Consider the following 16047-nt stretch of genomic DNA (forward strand, 5'->3'; position numbering starts at 1 on the left):
ATTTGGTTCACTCAAAAGCTGGAAAGTAATAATTTCTCTCCGTTAAATATGTTTACCGGGGATAAACTAAAAATACCGGGAAAGTACTTCGACTAGACAGTCAGAATTTTTAATGTCTATTTTTGTTCGGGGAAAATTCCCCATCAGGCCAGAGGGAAATTGTACCAGGAAAGGAGATAGAGGAATATAAGGGCATTACCCAAGAGGAATATTTTGTAAATAGCATTTTTGACAGCCCAAGAGTGATGTGTTGTTTGTAAAAATTGTATGTTTTAGATCTTCGAGAAACTCACCTCTCATAAGATCAGAAGATGATATCCACGAAGGGAAGAGTACTGTTATATCATAAGGACCGATAATTTTTTTAGGAAAATCTTTCATATATATATATATATATATCTAATTTCTACCATCCGGATTTCGGATAGAGTGATACAAAAACAGGACAGCTCTGAAGACTCCTGATATTTTTAATAAGGAAGGAAATAGCTGTTGACAAGAGTGAGACGCTACCCCGTATGAACAAGAAATTAGTTGTTTTCCGTTCGTGTTAACGGAATTTGTAAGCAGCTTTTGTCAAAAATAATATTATAATGAACATGTGGGCTAATAGCTTTTTTCGAACGAAACCCAAGTTATACATTGGAACTTGAGCTAGAAAAATGATTAGAAGCTATCAGCAAAAAAATGAGAAAAACTAGTAAATTGTATCCACCCGGAGACACACAGTGCCAAAGTTGGTGGTGGTGGTGGGGGGGGGGGGGGGGGGGGGGGGAAATCGGTAATATCGCATACCGCACAGACGGACGAGGTTTTGAAGAGGATGCTTGACACCCCGACATTTCCCCGGTTTCCCTCTAGATCATCCCGTACCACGTGTGAATCCCGAGCACCGCAGGACTAATTGACACCGCACCACCGCGATATTTTAACTTTTTTTACCGCAATACCGCCGTTTAAACAGCAAGATATCGCATCTCACAGTGTTTTGAAATACTGCGTCACCGCATGTTTTTTGCTCTTTACCGCAATATCGTACAAAATAGGGCCAATACCGCAATACGGCAAAACCCAAGGCTGCTTTCCACACAGTTAGGCTATTACTGCATAGAGCACCCCCCCTCCCCCAGCAAATCTAGGCAATGACACACCTGTCTATCATATCATTCATTTGTGCATTCCATTTATCTACAAATAGAGATGACTGCTTTTATGATAAAAAATCGTGTTCAAAAAGTTATTTATTTCGTTTGGAAAGAGACCGGAGCATCGAATAAACACGAATCTTTAGTCAGGTATTACATGACGCCAATCCTCTAAATTGGCCGCATGATGGAACCAAAAAAGTTAATTGGCATTGCACGAGGACAGCCGGAAAAAAAAGGAATATTTCTTACGCAAAGAAAATGTAGCGCTTGCTATCGTCAAGGTCCTTGTCTGTCAATTATTGTTTCCCCTGTCAAGATTGACCATTAAATAATTCAACGGCCGATCTATTATAGTTTAATCAAGTCAAATAAGTGTGCACATCACCTTTCCCACTTGAAACGTTGTCGTTTTGGGGGATTGGGGCTGAATTAACCTGTTACATTTAAGGAATTGGTTACTTTCCTTATATGGTAGCGATCTGGTGATCGCGTTTAAAAATAAAAGTAAAACAATGATTTATGTGTGCATACCCCCTTTCCCACCTTGGTCGGCAAAAAGTAGTAATTTCCCAATACTATAATACTATCCCAATCATTATTATACTATTTCCCCCCAGCATATCCTGCGCATCTGCAATTTTTGGCCAAATTTTCTTGATATCTCAATAAAGCATGTATCCCATCTTGAAGGGATGTTGTAGAGCGTTGTGTTTTCAACCCAATGTGGCTTTCAGGCATCAGTGTTTCGATTATATCCGGGATTGCGAAGTAAAGCCATAATAAGCATGAGTGTGTAACACCCTTGGCAGGATAGTTTTTGCAATAACCCTTCTTTTGATGCTTTTTAGTAGTGGGCGACGCACGCAAAAATACTCGGCTTTCTTTAGTTTTTACATTGTTTTCAAGAGCAAATTACCGCCACCCCTCCATAAAACTTGCGTGAGCTACCGCTGACCACAGAATGGAGGCACACTTCTCATTTTGTCAACAACAAAAACAAGATGGCTTCCACGGAGGGGAAGCAAGAAACGATGGAAGACGACGAAAGCGTCTTACCGAAATACGGCTGGCGAGTGCATCTAGATAATACGTACTCTACAAAGCCCCAAGCCTGCTATCTGCCTCGCTGGAGTCAAATTCCCAAGCTTGTCGGTCTAGGCTGGAGGTGGGGGAGTTTGCCGGTATATTTTGAAACGAGAGGCGCGATGTTTTACAAATATTTTTTTGTCACTTGTGTTTATAGATATATGAAGTATGCTACGAAGGAGAAGAAGAATGGAAGAGTGCCGTATATTGACCCATTGGCTGCAAACCCGTGTCGACAAGTTTACGGTAATTCTTTTGGGGATTTTCTTTTAGCGTGTACTGCATAAATAATTTTGAAATTTGGCATTTGTTGACTTTCAAATGCGCTTATTAACTAAATGAATCATTTTTATTTCATCCGATTTAACTGTCGTCGCATCTTTAATGTGATATTTTCCTAAACGTATCCAGGAGCTATTTTTATATCGTTCTATCGTTTGCGATATGCCCTTTCTCTCGCAAAATTATGAAAATATTTGTTTTTGTTTTAATTTCTCATGTTTTAACGGCTATTTATACAATAAATCTACATATAAAAACAAAATCATTTTAAGACTTCCAATTAAAAGTATGGGCCATGTTCAATGTGTACTTTTTGAGCAATTATATATTATTACAAATGGGATTTATTTTCCGATTTTTTTCCATTCATTTTGGAGTCCCAAAAATTAGAACTAATCTACATTGTGGTAGTTTCCTAAATTCAATTTGTGGAACCAGGCTGAATTTAAAATATTTATAGTATAGCTTTGTGCCTTTATGAAGAGATATTAGTCATACTGCTATCTGTCGATAATCTTGATGTGGTTCTGAAATTCAGAATGCGATATTCAGTTAGGGTAAACGATTCTGACTTTTGGATAAGAAATAATGTTTGCATAAAAATAATAATCGAGATTTACCGTTTTATTTTGATTTAAGCTTGGGAAAAAATCTCAGTAATGTTGTAAAAAAAATACTTCATTTAAGGTGATTTTGTCTGCATATTTTAGAAATTTAATTCATCAAACATTTATTACCAAAGAAAGAAATGGAGAATTTATCCGGAGCTGACTGCAAAGTGTCTCCTCTTACAAATGTCAAGATTTATTGCTTGAAACCTTTTTTCTAGCATCATGGTCTCAGGGTTTTACGTTTAAGTACTTCTATAAACCCTTAGGCCAGCTAGCTTTTCCTATCACAGTAAGTTGTGAATATCTCATACAGCATTTCATGTTTTATGATTTAAAATCTATTATTATTATTCTGTTTCTCAAATATCTCCAGTTATAGAATACCTGCTCATACCTTTTGGCTTCTTCCTTAAGATACTATCATATAATGATAGATATCCTCTGGTATATCACAGGCCCAGATTTTGAGGGGGGGGGGGTGTACATTTACCCATTTAGCAGATTACTTTCCCTTAGGTAGCTCACAGTGGTTTCCTTCATTTGAGCAGACCATCCAGTCAAATGGGGTGGTTTTTCCAACCCCTCCCCTCCCCCGCTGGCTATGGGCCTGTATCATATACTTGTCTATAAAAATGTTTTAAGTTCAGACTGACTTCTAGCCTTAGTCATGATGTTTTTTTATACCAGATTCGATCTCTTAAGTATTCTGATTGATCACTTTGTGTGTACATGAACATTACTAGGGTTACAATGGGATAGAAAAGCAATCCAAGGTAGTTGAGTATTGATTTTCTAGGTTTCATTGGAAAGTATATTTTTTTTATATGTGACCCAATACCACTGGTTTTGCATGGCCGGTAGCAGTACCTAACAAAAGTTGTGTTCTAATCAGCCCTTTGGCTGCTAGGTACACAATTTTATTTCTTCATTATTTGGAGTCACAGCTTGTACGTACTGGTTGAGATAGCTGTGACAATAAGTCGCCTCTTGACAAGGCATAGTTTAGGCAGAATACTGGTTGAAGGGCAGCTTTGTCCTGCTGTCAAAATACCCTTGACATAATTCATACACTGGCGTGCACTGTCCTAGGAAACCTACAGCATAGTATGATACACTTAATTGTTAATATGCTGATAAAACCCACAAGGGATATACTTGATGAGAGATAAATTGATATGACTGCATGCTCCACAGGGAGTACTTGTGTGGTACATAAGGTATATCTACAGAAGGCCTTATTGTGTCTAGAATGGGTAGGGAATTTTATTGAGAGGATGGATTAGAAGGAGCTACCCTATTCTTGATGCTTGACTTTTACCTTTTTACTGAAAAAATGAGGGATGGATATCAACCCATCCCAGCACCCCTGTACAGGAAAAAAAGTTCAAATTAGAAACATCACAGTTTCCTTGTATTAGTGAGCAAACTGTGTTGCTGTGGGCCAATGCCAGAACCCTCTGATCAAATTATTTGGAGGCAATGTAAATTTGGTATCTTCTCCAGAATATGGTTAAAGTATTTGTAGCATCTATAGCTTTTTTGACCTTTAGGTGTGCCACTTGGTGGTATTGGGTGTGGGACAATAGGGCGTGGCTGGCGAGGCGAGTTCAACCGATGGCAGTTAACCCCAGGAATTTACTCCTACAACTATGTTGAGGCTAATCAGGTACAGTGCTAGAAAAAAATGTCCTGTTCTAAATTCCCAAAAACATCGTAATTGCTGTAATTGCTTGAATAAGCACCTCCCTCAAATAAGAGCCTTGCGCAATAGACTTTGACAATGAAAGGAAAAAAGGAAAACTGTCTATCCACAATATTAGTTCTTGAAAATAATTTTCTCCTTGCCTGTTGTAAAAAAGCAATTTTTATGTAGAGATAAAACAGATTTTGAATTTAGCACCTCCCCAAAATTAGCACAAGAACTGATGCTTACAAGACCCTGAATGAAATAGTATGAATATTAAATTAATCTTTATGTTACAGTTCGTTGTATGTGTGAGGAAAAAAGGGAGGACCACCTACCAGGTTTGTAAATTTTTCAGTGTGCATCAGGAAATTCCTCTAAAAATGTTGATACTATTTGGATGTCTTTACCGAAAATAGGAGTTAAGAGGAGAGAGAATACAGTTATAACTTCTTGATAAACGCTTATTCATAAATAATGTATTACTTATCATTGTATCCTAAAGGCCGTTCTTTCTCCTAATCGTCCAAATGGTGTTCTGTGTGGCCGGAGCCTGCAGGGCTGGAACTGGGGGTTCAGCGGTTCTAATGCAGTGTACCATGCTCTGTATCCGCGTGCGTGGACCCGGTACGAGTTGCCCGGTCAGGACATCATCTTGGTTTGTCGACAAGTCTCTCCAGTCTTCCCCCATGATTATAAGGTAAAATGCCTCTTCAGCTTTTCCTTTTTTTTAAAGTATCTGCAACCCTCTCCTACCCTCAGCATATCCTGACTACGCACAAGGCAGCAAGGCCTTCCAAGAATGAGAGAAGCTCTTAGGGCTTTATAACGCGCATGCGTAATCAGCACGAAGAAGACGCAAGTGGAGAAGAAAATAAAAAGGGAGGGACAGAAGGTCCTGTTGCAGGGAGGGACAGAAGGTTACGCTGTTGACATAGCTAGGTTACGAATCCGCCTATTCCCCCAAACCCCCACCATCTGCATGTTTGATGCCATTTCTTGCTAGGACACGAGCCTTAGCCGTAGCTGTGTCCATCTAGTCTTATCGGTATCGGGACCCCTAGGTCTAGTGGTGGGTCTGTCTGTAGGTATGGTGAAGTGTTGAAAGTCCCAATCATGTAACCTATTGATGCCATTTCTTGCTAGGACACGAGCCTTCCCGTGGCTGTTTTCATCTGGTCTATAGAAAACAATAACAACGAAGAAGTGGAAGTGTCAATCATGTTCTCGTTCGAGAATGGGGATGGTACCCAGGACCTCACGGCCGGACACTACAACGAATCGTTCTGTTGTAAAGGCGTGCACTGCAAAGGGAATGTAGACCAGGGCGGTCCTTCGGCATCCAAAGGTGATTAGTTGGCACAAATGCTAGGCCACCCTTTCCACATTTCTTTGTATTGTTTTGTCAATGTCAAATATTTGGCACACATCCTACGACGCCATTCCCACATATTGCTTTTTGGTGTGTGTTTTTTATTCAATTGTGCAGCAAATATGTCACATCCCTTGCCAATTGAAATAAACGCATTGCAGTTTTTATTTTGGCAAAGTGTTTTGATTGTGCTCCAATGGCCAAAAATCTTACCCAAATTAATTGATTAATTTTAGTAAACTAAGGATATGAAAATTATAATAAGCGAGCACGGAACGATTTACAGAAGCTTTCGTTTTTTTCATTCGTTTCTTTTTCCGCTGGCTAAAAATTTGTTATGATTTTCATAGTCGCCAATCACATCCACATGGAACAAAACCACGTGAAACCCCCCAGGATTCCAAGCGCCGATACGACCGGAAGTAACACAACGTGTGATGTCACGGGAGTGTTATTACACCATAAACACCACAAGTTACCCTACACGTTAGCGATCGCAGCGAAGGCTCTACATAAGGTAGGCTACGACCGGAAGTAACGCGTCGTGTGATGTCACAGGTCATCCTTATATTCTTGTGGTGGTAAGGGAGGGAGGTGTCCTGGAAGGGGGGTATTACTTGAAGTTTGGCACTAAAACGAGCATTTCCGATACTCATTTCATGTATCAAGTTCCCTAATTTACGCTCCATCCCTTTAAAGGCGGAGAAAGAACTGGTTACCGTGACAACGAAAACATGGTTCGACTCAAGGACGCCGTGCCGCAGAGTATGGAATGACCTGATGGATGACGGGAAGCTTAACTCGTCCACAGGTAACCCATCGTCGATTCTAGACATTGACCTTGGTGTTTGTTTATCTTGTCTGATAGATAATAGCCCAATCAAAAGGCTTTATTCACAACAGCGCCACAGGGAAATAAATATTGCGAAGGATAACAGAGCCAGATTTAAGGTCACCTCATTCAGTCCCTTTTAAACCCTAGAACCAAGCCCTCCGTCCAGGTCGGACCAGTCCCTTTGTGCAGCAGTTGCTGCGACGACCACCGTGGCTGCGCGTTCCCGGGGCGAGCTGGAGTTTGCCTTGGCTTGGGATATGCCCGTGATATATTTTGGTAACAGCAAAAAGAGACATTACAGGTAAATAGGACCCGGATGAACACGGAGGAAATAGGGTTCCAGCTATTACGTTGCCTTGTTCAACGCGGTGTAGCTGTAAAACATTATCTGGGATGCAGAATAAAAAAGACGACCCTATCTTTGAGCGTACTTGATGTGTCTATTTGAATGTCTTAAAGGCATTAGGTTTAGAAAAGCTTGATAATATCCGATTAGAACTCGAGAAGTCTCGAGAAGTCTTATTAAAATCGTGGTAAGCCAGGAGTTTATTCGTGTCAGTCCTTTTCAGTATTTTGTTTTACCTCTGTACCCTTGTTTACAAACAGAAAAAGGTAGGAAGTAAACTTTTGCGTATCGTTTACTATCTCCAGGTATTATACCCGTTATTTCGGTCACCAAGGCAACGCAGGCCCCGCCTTATGTAGCCACGCCCTTATGAGTTATCCTGACTGGGAGACGAAGATCGAGGCGTGGCAGAAACCCATACTACAAGACGAGTAAGTTGTCTTGAGTTTATGTTTTAAGTGTCCAGAATATAGAAGTGAACGCTCCTTTTTTGTACTTTGCAGGTCACTACCCAACTGGTACAAATCAGCGCTTTTTAACGAGCTCTACTTTGTCGCTGATGGGGGAACTGTCTGGCTGGATGTCCGTTCGGAGTCTGGGACTAGTAAGGGTACAGCTGACATTGTCCGAAAGATTGGAAGATTCGCATATCTTGAAGGTACGATGTGCGGACACAATTCAGTAGAAGTCGCGTGTAAGGGCGGCGCTTTGTAGACTGTCTGTAATACCTATTGAATATTAATTTTTTGAGCGGATAATTTACACCCTGGCTTCACGCCTTTGAGAAACCAGAGTAGCTGTGCTACAGAAGCATACAACATACGATGTCAGCCTTTTCCTGTTTCCACAACCCCTAGGCAGGCCACCTAGTTCTCTAGCTAGTACCGTAACATCATCATCGTCCACCCTAGGACACGAGTATTTCTACGCGTCTTTCGCACTCACAACGCCTAGGCAGGCCACCTAGTTTTCTAGTTTATACCGTAACACTGTGATCGTTCACCCCAGGCCATGAGTACCGGATGTACAATACGTACGATGTGCATTTTTACGCGTCTTTTGCGCTCGCCATGCTTTGGCCCAAGCTACAACTGAGCCTGCAGTACGACATGGGTGAGTCCAAGTTACATAGATCCTTCATATATGGTACACTATAGTGCCCCTAACCCTAACCCTAACCATTTTAATAGTGAACCATTTATTAAGGATCTACTCAAGTTCACGGCTGATACTGAGAATGGTTTTTATTTTGTTATCTTTATAACTCTATTGTTCACGACAATCAGTCCAATAACGTCTTGACTCTCGTTCCAGCGCACGCTGTTAACGTCTCCGACAATCAGGTTGTCATGACGATGATGAATGGGCACTACTGTAGGAAGAAAGTCCCCGGATGTATCCCACATGACATCGGTGATCCATGTGAGTAGCACTACCCAGAATCCTCTGTGAAACCTTTATTTAACGGACACTTCACAGGGATACTCTGAACTCTTAAGGACTCCTTTTAAGCGGATACCCTCTATATAATGGACATTACCCAGGAATACTGAACTAAGGGAGAACCTCTATATAACGGACATTTCGCAGGAACGCTCTGACCTTTTAAGTACCCATATTACGCGGACACCCTCTATATAATGGACATTACCCAGGAATACTGAACTACGGGGGAACCTCTATATAACTGACATTTCGCAGGAACGCTCTGACCTTTTTAGTACCCATATTACGCGGACACCCTCTATATAAAGACATTACCCAGGAATACTGAACTACGGGGGAACCTCTATACAACGGACATTTCGCAGGAACGCTCTGACCTTTTTAGTACCCATATTACGCGGACACCCTCTATATAATGGACATTACCCAGGAATACTGAACTAAGGGGGAACCTCTATATAACGGACATTTCGCAGGAACGCTCTGACCTTTTAAGTACCCATATTACGCGGACACCCTCTATATAATGGACATTACCCAGGAATACTGAACTAAGGGAGAACCTCTATATAACGGACATTTCGCAGGAACGCTCTGACCTTTTAAGTACCCATATTACGCGGACACCCTCTATATAATGGACATTACCCAGGAATACTGAACTACGGGGGAACCTCTATATAACTGACATTTCGCAGGAACGCTCTGACCTTTTTAGTACCCATATTACGCGGACACCCTCTATATAAAGACATTACCCAGGAATACTGAACTACGGGGGAACCTCTATACAACGGACATTTCGCAGGAACGCTCTGACCTTTTTAGTACCCATATTACGCGGACACCCTCTATATAATGGACATTACCCAGGAATACTGAACTAAGGGGGAACCTCTATATAACGGACATTTCGCAGGAACGCTCTGACCTTTTAAGTACCCATATTACGCGGACACCCTCTATATAATGGACATTACCCAGGAATACTGAACTAAGGGAGAACCTCTATATAACTGACATTTCGCAGGAACGCTCTGACCTTTTAAGTACCCATATTACGCGGACGCCCTCTATATAATGGACATTACCCAGGGATACTGAACTAAGGGAGAACCTCTATATAACGGACATTTCGCAAGAACGCTCTGACCTTTTAAGTACCCATATTACGCGGACACCCTCTATATAAAGACATTACCCAGGAATACTGAACTACGGGGGAACCTTTATACAACGGACATTTCGCAGGAACGCTCTGACCTTTTTAGTACCCATATTACGCGGACACCCTCTATATAATGGACATTACCCAGGAATACTGAACTAAGGGGGAACCTCTATATAACGGACATTTCGCAGGAACGCTCTGACCTTTTAAGTACCCATATTACGCAGACACCCTCTATATAATGGACATTACCCAGGAATACTGAACTAAGGGAGAACCTCTATATAACGGACATTTCGCAGGAACGCTCTGACCTTTTAAGTACCCATATTACGCGGACGCCCTCTATATAATGGACATTACCCAGGGATACTGAACTAAGGGGTAACCTCTATATAACGGACATTTCGCAGGAACGCTCTGACCTTTTAAGTACCCATATTACGCGGACACCCTCTATATAATGGACATTACCCAGGAATACTGAACTAAGGGAGAACCTCTATATAACGGACATTTCGCAGGAACGCTCTGACCTTTTAAGTACCCATATTACGCAGACACCCTCTATATAATGGACATTACCCAGGAATACTGAACTAAGGGAGAACCTCTATATAACGGACATTTCGCAGGAACGCTCTGACCTTTTAAGTACCCATATTACGCGGACGCCCTCTATATAATGGACATTACCCAGGGATACTGAACTAAGGGGTAACCTCTATATAACGGACATTTCGCAGGAACGCTCTGACCTTTTAAGTACCCATATTACGCGGACACCCTCTATATAATGGACATTACCCAGGAATACTGAACTATGGAAGCTCCACTGTACTGTTAATGATAAGCTCAAACGTCACGTGACAGATTACCCCTTTTTCATTCAAGCCAAGAACAACTTATTGAGTTAAGATACCTATAATGTGAACTGTCCGTCGCTTTCCCTTCTTTTTGTTTCAGCCGAGGCGCCTTGGGATCACGTGAACGCTTATCACATTCACGACACATCAAAATGGAAAGACCTCAACCTCAAGTTTGTGCTTCAGGTGAGGAACGAAACAGTTGGACACTAATGTATTACATTTTTATGTGGGCTGTGGAAAATGGTACACAAGGAGCGATATTAATATCATATCTTGCATGACGGGCTTAAAAATATGCTACTGTTAATATGAATCGATACAAAAGGACCAAATAGTCGTGATCGTAAACCAGAAGAATAAATACAATGCACCAAAAACTGGTATTCGACTCTATCTCTCTTTATCTTTTAATCTTAAATTTTCACGCCACACAATTTAACGCGACGACGTTTCCCAGGTGTACAGGGACTATGTATTCACCAACGATGTCTACTACCTGCAAGATATGTGGCCCATCACCAAGGTACCACCCGTTAACTTGACGATTTTCGTTTCTAAGAACAGCATCCGTTACTCGGACGTCTTTAGAGCCTGTAGTAGTTTTTTTTTCATGATTTCTCTCGGAAAACTCGAATCCCACAAGTTCTTTGATTTTTTTCCCCTTTTTTAGTTTGAGGTATGTATGGTAATTCCATCAAGGGGGGCTCCCTTTTCCATCGCTTGTGAAGAGCTGGCTTTAACCAGTGCCATTAGGCCTGATGCTTATCTCTGTTTCCATCGCTTGTGAAGAGCTGGCTTTAACATGAGTCTTGTGCTTTGCTCTGTTTCCATCTTTTGTGAAGAGCTGGCTTTAACACAAGTCTTGCGCTTAGCTCTGTTTCCATCGCTTGTGAAGAGCTGATGAGTCTTGTGCTTTGCTCTGTTTTCATCGCTTATGAAGAGCTGATGAGTCTTGTGCTTTGCTTTGTTTTCATCGCTTATGAAGAGCTGATGGGTCTTGTGCTTTGCTTTGTTTTCATCGCTTATGAAGAGCTGATGAGTCTTGTGCTTTGCTCTGTTTCCATCGCTTGTGAAGAGCTGATGAGTCTTGTGCTTTGCTCTGTTTTCATCGCTTGTGAAGAGCTGATGAGTCTTGTGCTTCGCAGACTGTTATGACCAAGTCCATGACGTATGACTCAGACGGCGATGGACTCATCGAGAACTCTGGGCTTGCCGATCAAACATTCGACGCGTGGCCTGTCACAGGCCCTAGGTACGTGTCACAGGCCCTAGGTACATGTCAAGAGCGACCTTTTGCCTCGATCAAAGGGAGATGAGAGTTAATAAGAGTCATAGAGAATTCCACTCTTTCTATCTCGCACAAGGTTGAAATCAAACGGTCTTATCAACTCTCATTCACCCGACCAAATTTGAACAGAGCGAATAAGAGTCGATGAGAGTCACGCCCATTGGTCATCTCTTTATAATTTTCGAAGATATTGTGTGTGTGTGGGGGGGGGGGGGGGGGGGGGAAGGGGGGTTTGCACGAGCTCCCACTGCCCCACCCCTGCTACGGCCCTGATCTTGAAGTACGTGTTTACTTGTGGTTAAATTGGTGTTAACATGTGTGTTGTCTTGCAGTACATTTTGTGTTGATCTGCGTGTTGTCTTGCTTTACATGTGTTAACCTGTGTGCTGTCTTACAGTACATGTTGTGCTGATCTGTGTGCTATCTTTCAGTGCCTATTGTGGGGGACTGTGGCTCGCCGCTCTGCGTGTTATGGCTGAGATTGCTACCATCCTAGACTTCCCTGATGAGAGAGGGAAATACGAGAAGATCTTGGCGAGGGGCAAAAAAGCATACGAGAGACTGCTGTGGAACGGTTAGTTCTAGCACTGTTGCAGGTTGATAGTCAATGCTTTACCATGGCGATAACGATAATGATGATGGTCACAAAACTATACGCGTGCTAATTTAGGTACAATTGAAAAGGCAACATGTTTTTTTTTAATTAAATACACTATTTCCAGGCAAGTACTACAACTACGACAGTAGCACTAGCAAGTATCACAACAGCATAATGGCGGACCAGTTATCTGGACAGTGGTACCTGCACGCCTGCGACCTGGCCCAAACATCTAATGACCGGGTAAGGTGGTGAAGATATCAAAGTCAATTCTCCTTTCGCTGTATTTTAACTAGCGAGGAAAGATACTTTAGCTCGTGTGAAACGCACATGGACGCAAGCGACGTAGCAGCTTTTTCTGCCTTCCTTTGCCCTGATTTTCACCCGCGCGGTAAGGATCTTACGTCTTCGCTCTTTTCTTGTTCTCCGCTTACTTTGCTAGGGAAATAGGCCTTTGTTGATAGAATGATAATAAAATAATAATAGAATAATAATAGAATAAGAAGATGTGAGATCTGATTATTAAAACAGATGTGATATTATCTTCACCACTATCATCACCACTACCATAATCATCATACCATTATTATCATCATACCACCAACATCACCTCTGCACCACCACCTCTACCACCATACCTCCAGTCCCAACACCACCACCATCATCATCATCACCATCCATCATCGCCACCACGACCATCACCATCATCGCCACCATCATCATCATAACCACTACCATCCATACTCAATGTCTTCGCCATCTCCTATCTTATGCCACCTTTTCTGGTCTGTTTTAGGTTTTCCCGAGTGAGAATGTAATCAGTGCCCTGAGAACAGTGTTTAACTTCAACGTGATGAAATTCCAGGAGGGAACAATGGGCGCTGTGAATGGCATTAGGCCTGATGGACAGGTAAGACGGCATATAGAGACAGACAGACGGACGGACGGACAGGCGGACATGTTTAACGGAGCCTTCGGTTATTTTTAAGCTTGACACAAGTAGTCTTCAAGCCGAGGAGGTCTGGACCGGGGTGACGTATGCGGTAGCGGCATCTATGATACAGGAGGTATGGCGAGTCTTGATTGTGATGTCATTTCCAGTTGCCTGCACAGCACTCACCTGGTATTTTTGATATACGTGTTACAGGGGCTGGTTGATGAAGGTTTTAAAACGGCAAGCGGTATCTACAATACGTGCTTCGAGCGATTAGGCATGAACTTCCAGACCCCTGAAGCCATCGTTGCCAATGGCAACTACCGGTCATTAGCATATATGCGACCGCTGAGCATTTGGGCGATGCAGTGGGCGCTGGAGAAGAGGAAAAACAAGAGGGAGTCATCAACGAAAGACCCTGGGACGAGTCAGATGAATGGAGGAATCACCGGGTTGCTATAATTCTCTTATATAACTCTCAACTCTTTTATAACTCGAAATCCAATCTTTGGTTTTAAGTGTTTCAACTCGGGGCTGTGAACTGGAATGTATAATATTTTTTAGGGAATACGATTAGCTACTTGCTGTCGGCAGCATTCGGCTCTATCAGGCAGTGAATCGGCACTACGTGGTAGTGATAGACGGTGCTATTCTCGAGCGACTCGGCTCTATCCGGCAGTGACTCGACTGTTCGGTAGTTACTCGGTGCTATTCTTAAGCAGGCAGTGAATCGGCATTACTCGGTAGTGCAAGACGGTGCTATTCGTGAGCAACTCAACATTATCCGACAGTGACTTGACTGTTCGGTAGATACTTGGCAATACACGATATGGGCTGAGTGGTTTCATGAAATGTGTAAGTCTTATGAAAGTCAGTTTGAGGTTATTCATTTGATATATATTGTTTATATTCTAATTAAGGTGGAGTACAAAGGTTTTATGAATATTTATCTTTTAATCTTCAATGTTCAGAGAATGATCTTTTTTATTCAAGTAAAAAGCAGAAAATATATTCCATTTTTCTGTTTTTATAACTTATTTACCTATATTAAAAAAGTTGTCAGTGCAAATGGCGTAAGGAAAATGGTAATTCTATGACCGAATGCTGATTATAGGCGTAATTATTTTTGAGAATAAAGACAAGAAGTTGAAACTTATCCTATTAACTATGACTTATCGCACGTTTTTCTTTTTTTAACATTTTTTTCTGTATTCAGTAGAACTATGAGTGGTTCCGTGGTATTTTTCCAAAGAATATCTCGCTAACATTTGGTAATTGCCATCTGCGCGCGGGGACAACGATTTTCTAAATAGGTGTGTGACGCAGATGTATTTATTATTGAAATAGCAGGAATATCTTTATTGGAAATTGTAATTTATAATATAAAACAATATGCACAGTACTGAATTGAAGAATGTAATATAAGTTATTTATGCAATGTAATAGGAATTATATTAAGGAATATTCTGTACAGTCAAGCCGGCGATATGGCCAGGTGCCGGTCGCTAGGCTGGACACCAAAAAGAGTGAATAAAGATATTCATTCCATAACTTTACATGAATTAAATAGGCAAGGGTTGATGGTTGATATTCAATGATAAATGATTTCATATATATATGGGAGAAAATAATTCTTCCTCGATCCAGAAATTGGTACTTTCCACCGCCAACACCCGAAAATTAAATGAACGCCCCGGGCACTTATTCGAATACGGTACTTACAACAAAAAGAGTACCCTGGGTACCAAAGCCTCCAGACTTCTCTCGTCCAGAGACGCTCAGCCAAAATGCCGTTTTGGCTGAGCGTCACTGGGCGAGAGAAGTTGGAGGCTCTGGTACCCAGGGTACAAATAGAGCTATTCGAGGGTACAAAGTTACCAGAAAACAGAGAGGCGAATTCAGGGATATACATTCTGTATTCGCTCTTGGAAAAGTATCGGGTGGGAGGAGTACATCCGAGACAAAGTGGATAAAGTATAACTGGCATCTTAACCATATTGAAAAAGCTTCCCTTCCCGACGCTCGTGACTAAACACTAATTCGTTTTAAATAAATGACTTTTTTGTGTAAATTAAAACAAATACAGGATCTGTCAATATGATACGTGTTTGAACGTGTTAGCTGTAATCGGGGGAAAAAAGCCGGGTCATTGAATTGTTTATTTGCAAACACCCCTCATTTTTGGGCTAGATTCGAGCATTTCAGCTATCTTATTTCACTTAATTTTCGCGATTTTAAAAGATTCGCGAAAATAAGATTCGCCAATAATTAAGTGTCGCGAAAATTAGGATGCGTGAAAATTGAGTACACAAGAAGCCTTTAGGGAATATTTGCTGTTTAATAAGCTTTATGGAATCTAATGAATACATATAGTACG

General features: G+C 41.6%; 1 protein-coding gene across 1 annotated transcript; it reads left to right on the forward strand.

Moving 5' to 3' along the window:
* Positions 1-835: 835 nt before the first annotated feature.
* Positions 836-15221, forward strand: LOC5502587 (non-lysosomal glucosylceramidase). The gene is made up of 21 exons (XM_032370882.2): positions 836-2313; positions 2392-2480; positions 4678-4793; positions 5111-5152; positions 5317-5511; positions 5958-6159; positions 6534-6700; positions 6883-6994; positions 7166-7319; positions 7670-7795; positions 7868-8022; positions 8373-8477; positions 8679-8786; positions 10948-11033; positions 11308-11373; positions 11996-12102; positions 12570-12712; positions 12861-12979; positions 13533-13646; positions 13726-13803; positions 13884-15221. The coding sequence occupies exons 1-21, from the start codon at positions 2150-2152 to the stop codon at positions 14130-14132; spliced, it is 2697 nt and encodes an 898-aa protein (XP_032226773.1). The 5' UTR covers positions 836-2149; the 3' UTR covers positions 14133-15221.
* The last annotated feature ends 826 nt before the right edge of the window (positions 15222-16047 follow it).

This window comes from Nematostella vectensis, chromosome 5 (genome assembly GCF_932526225.1).
Source record: "Nematostella vectensis chromosome 5, jaNemVect1.1, whole genome shotgun sequence".
In the NCBI taxonomy this organism is placed as follows: Eukaryota; Metazoa; Cnidaria; class Anthozoa; order Actiniaria; family Edwardsiidae; genus Nematostella; species Nematostella vectensis.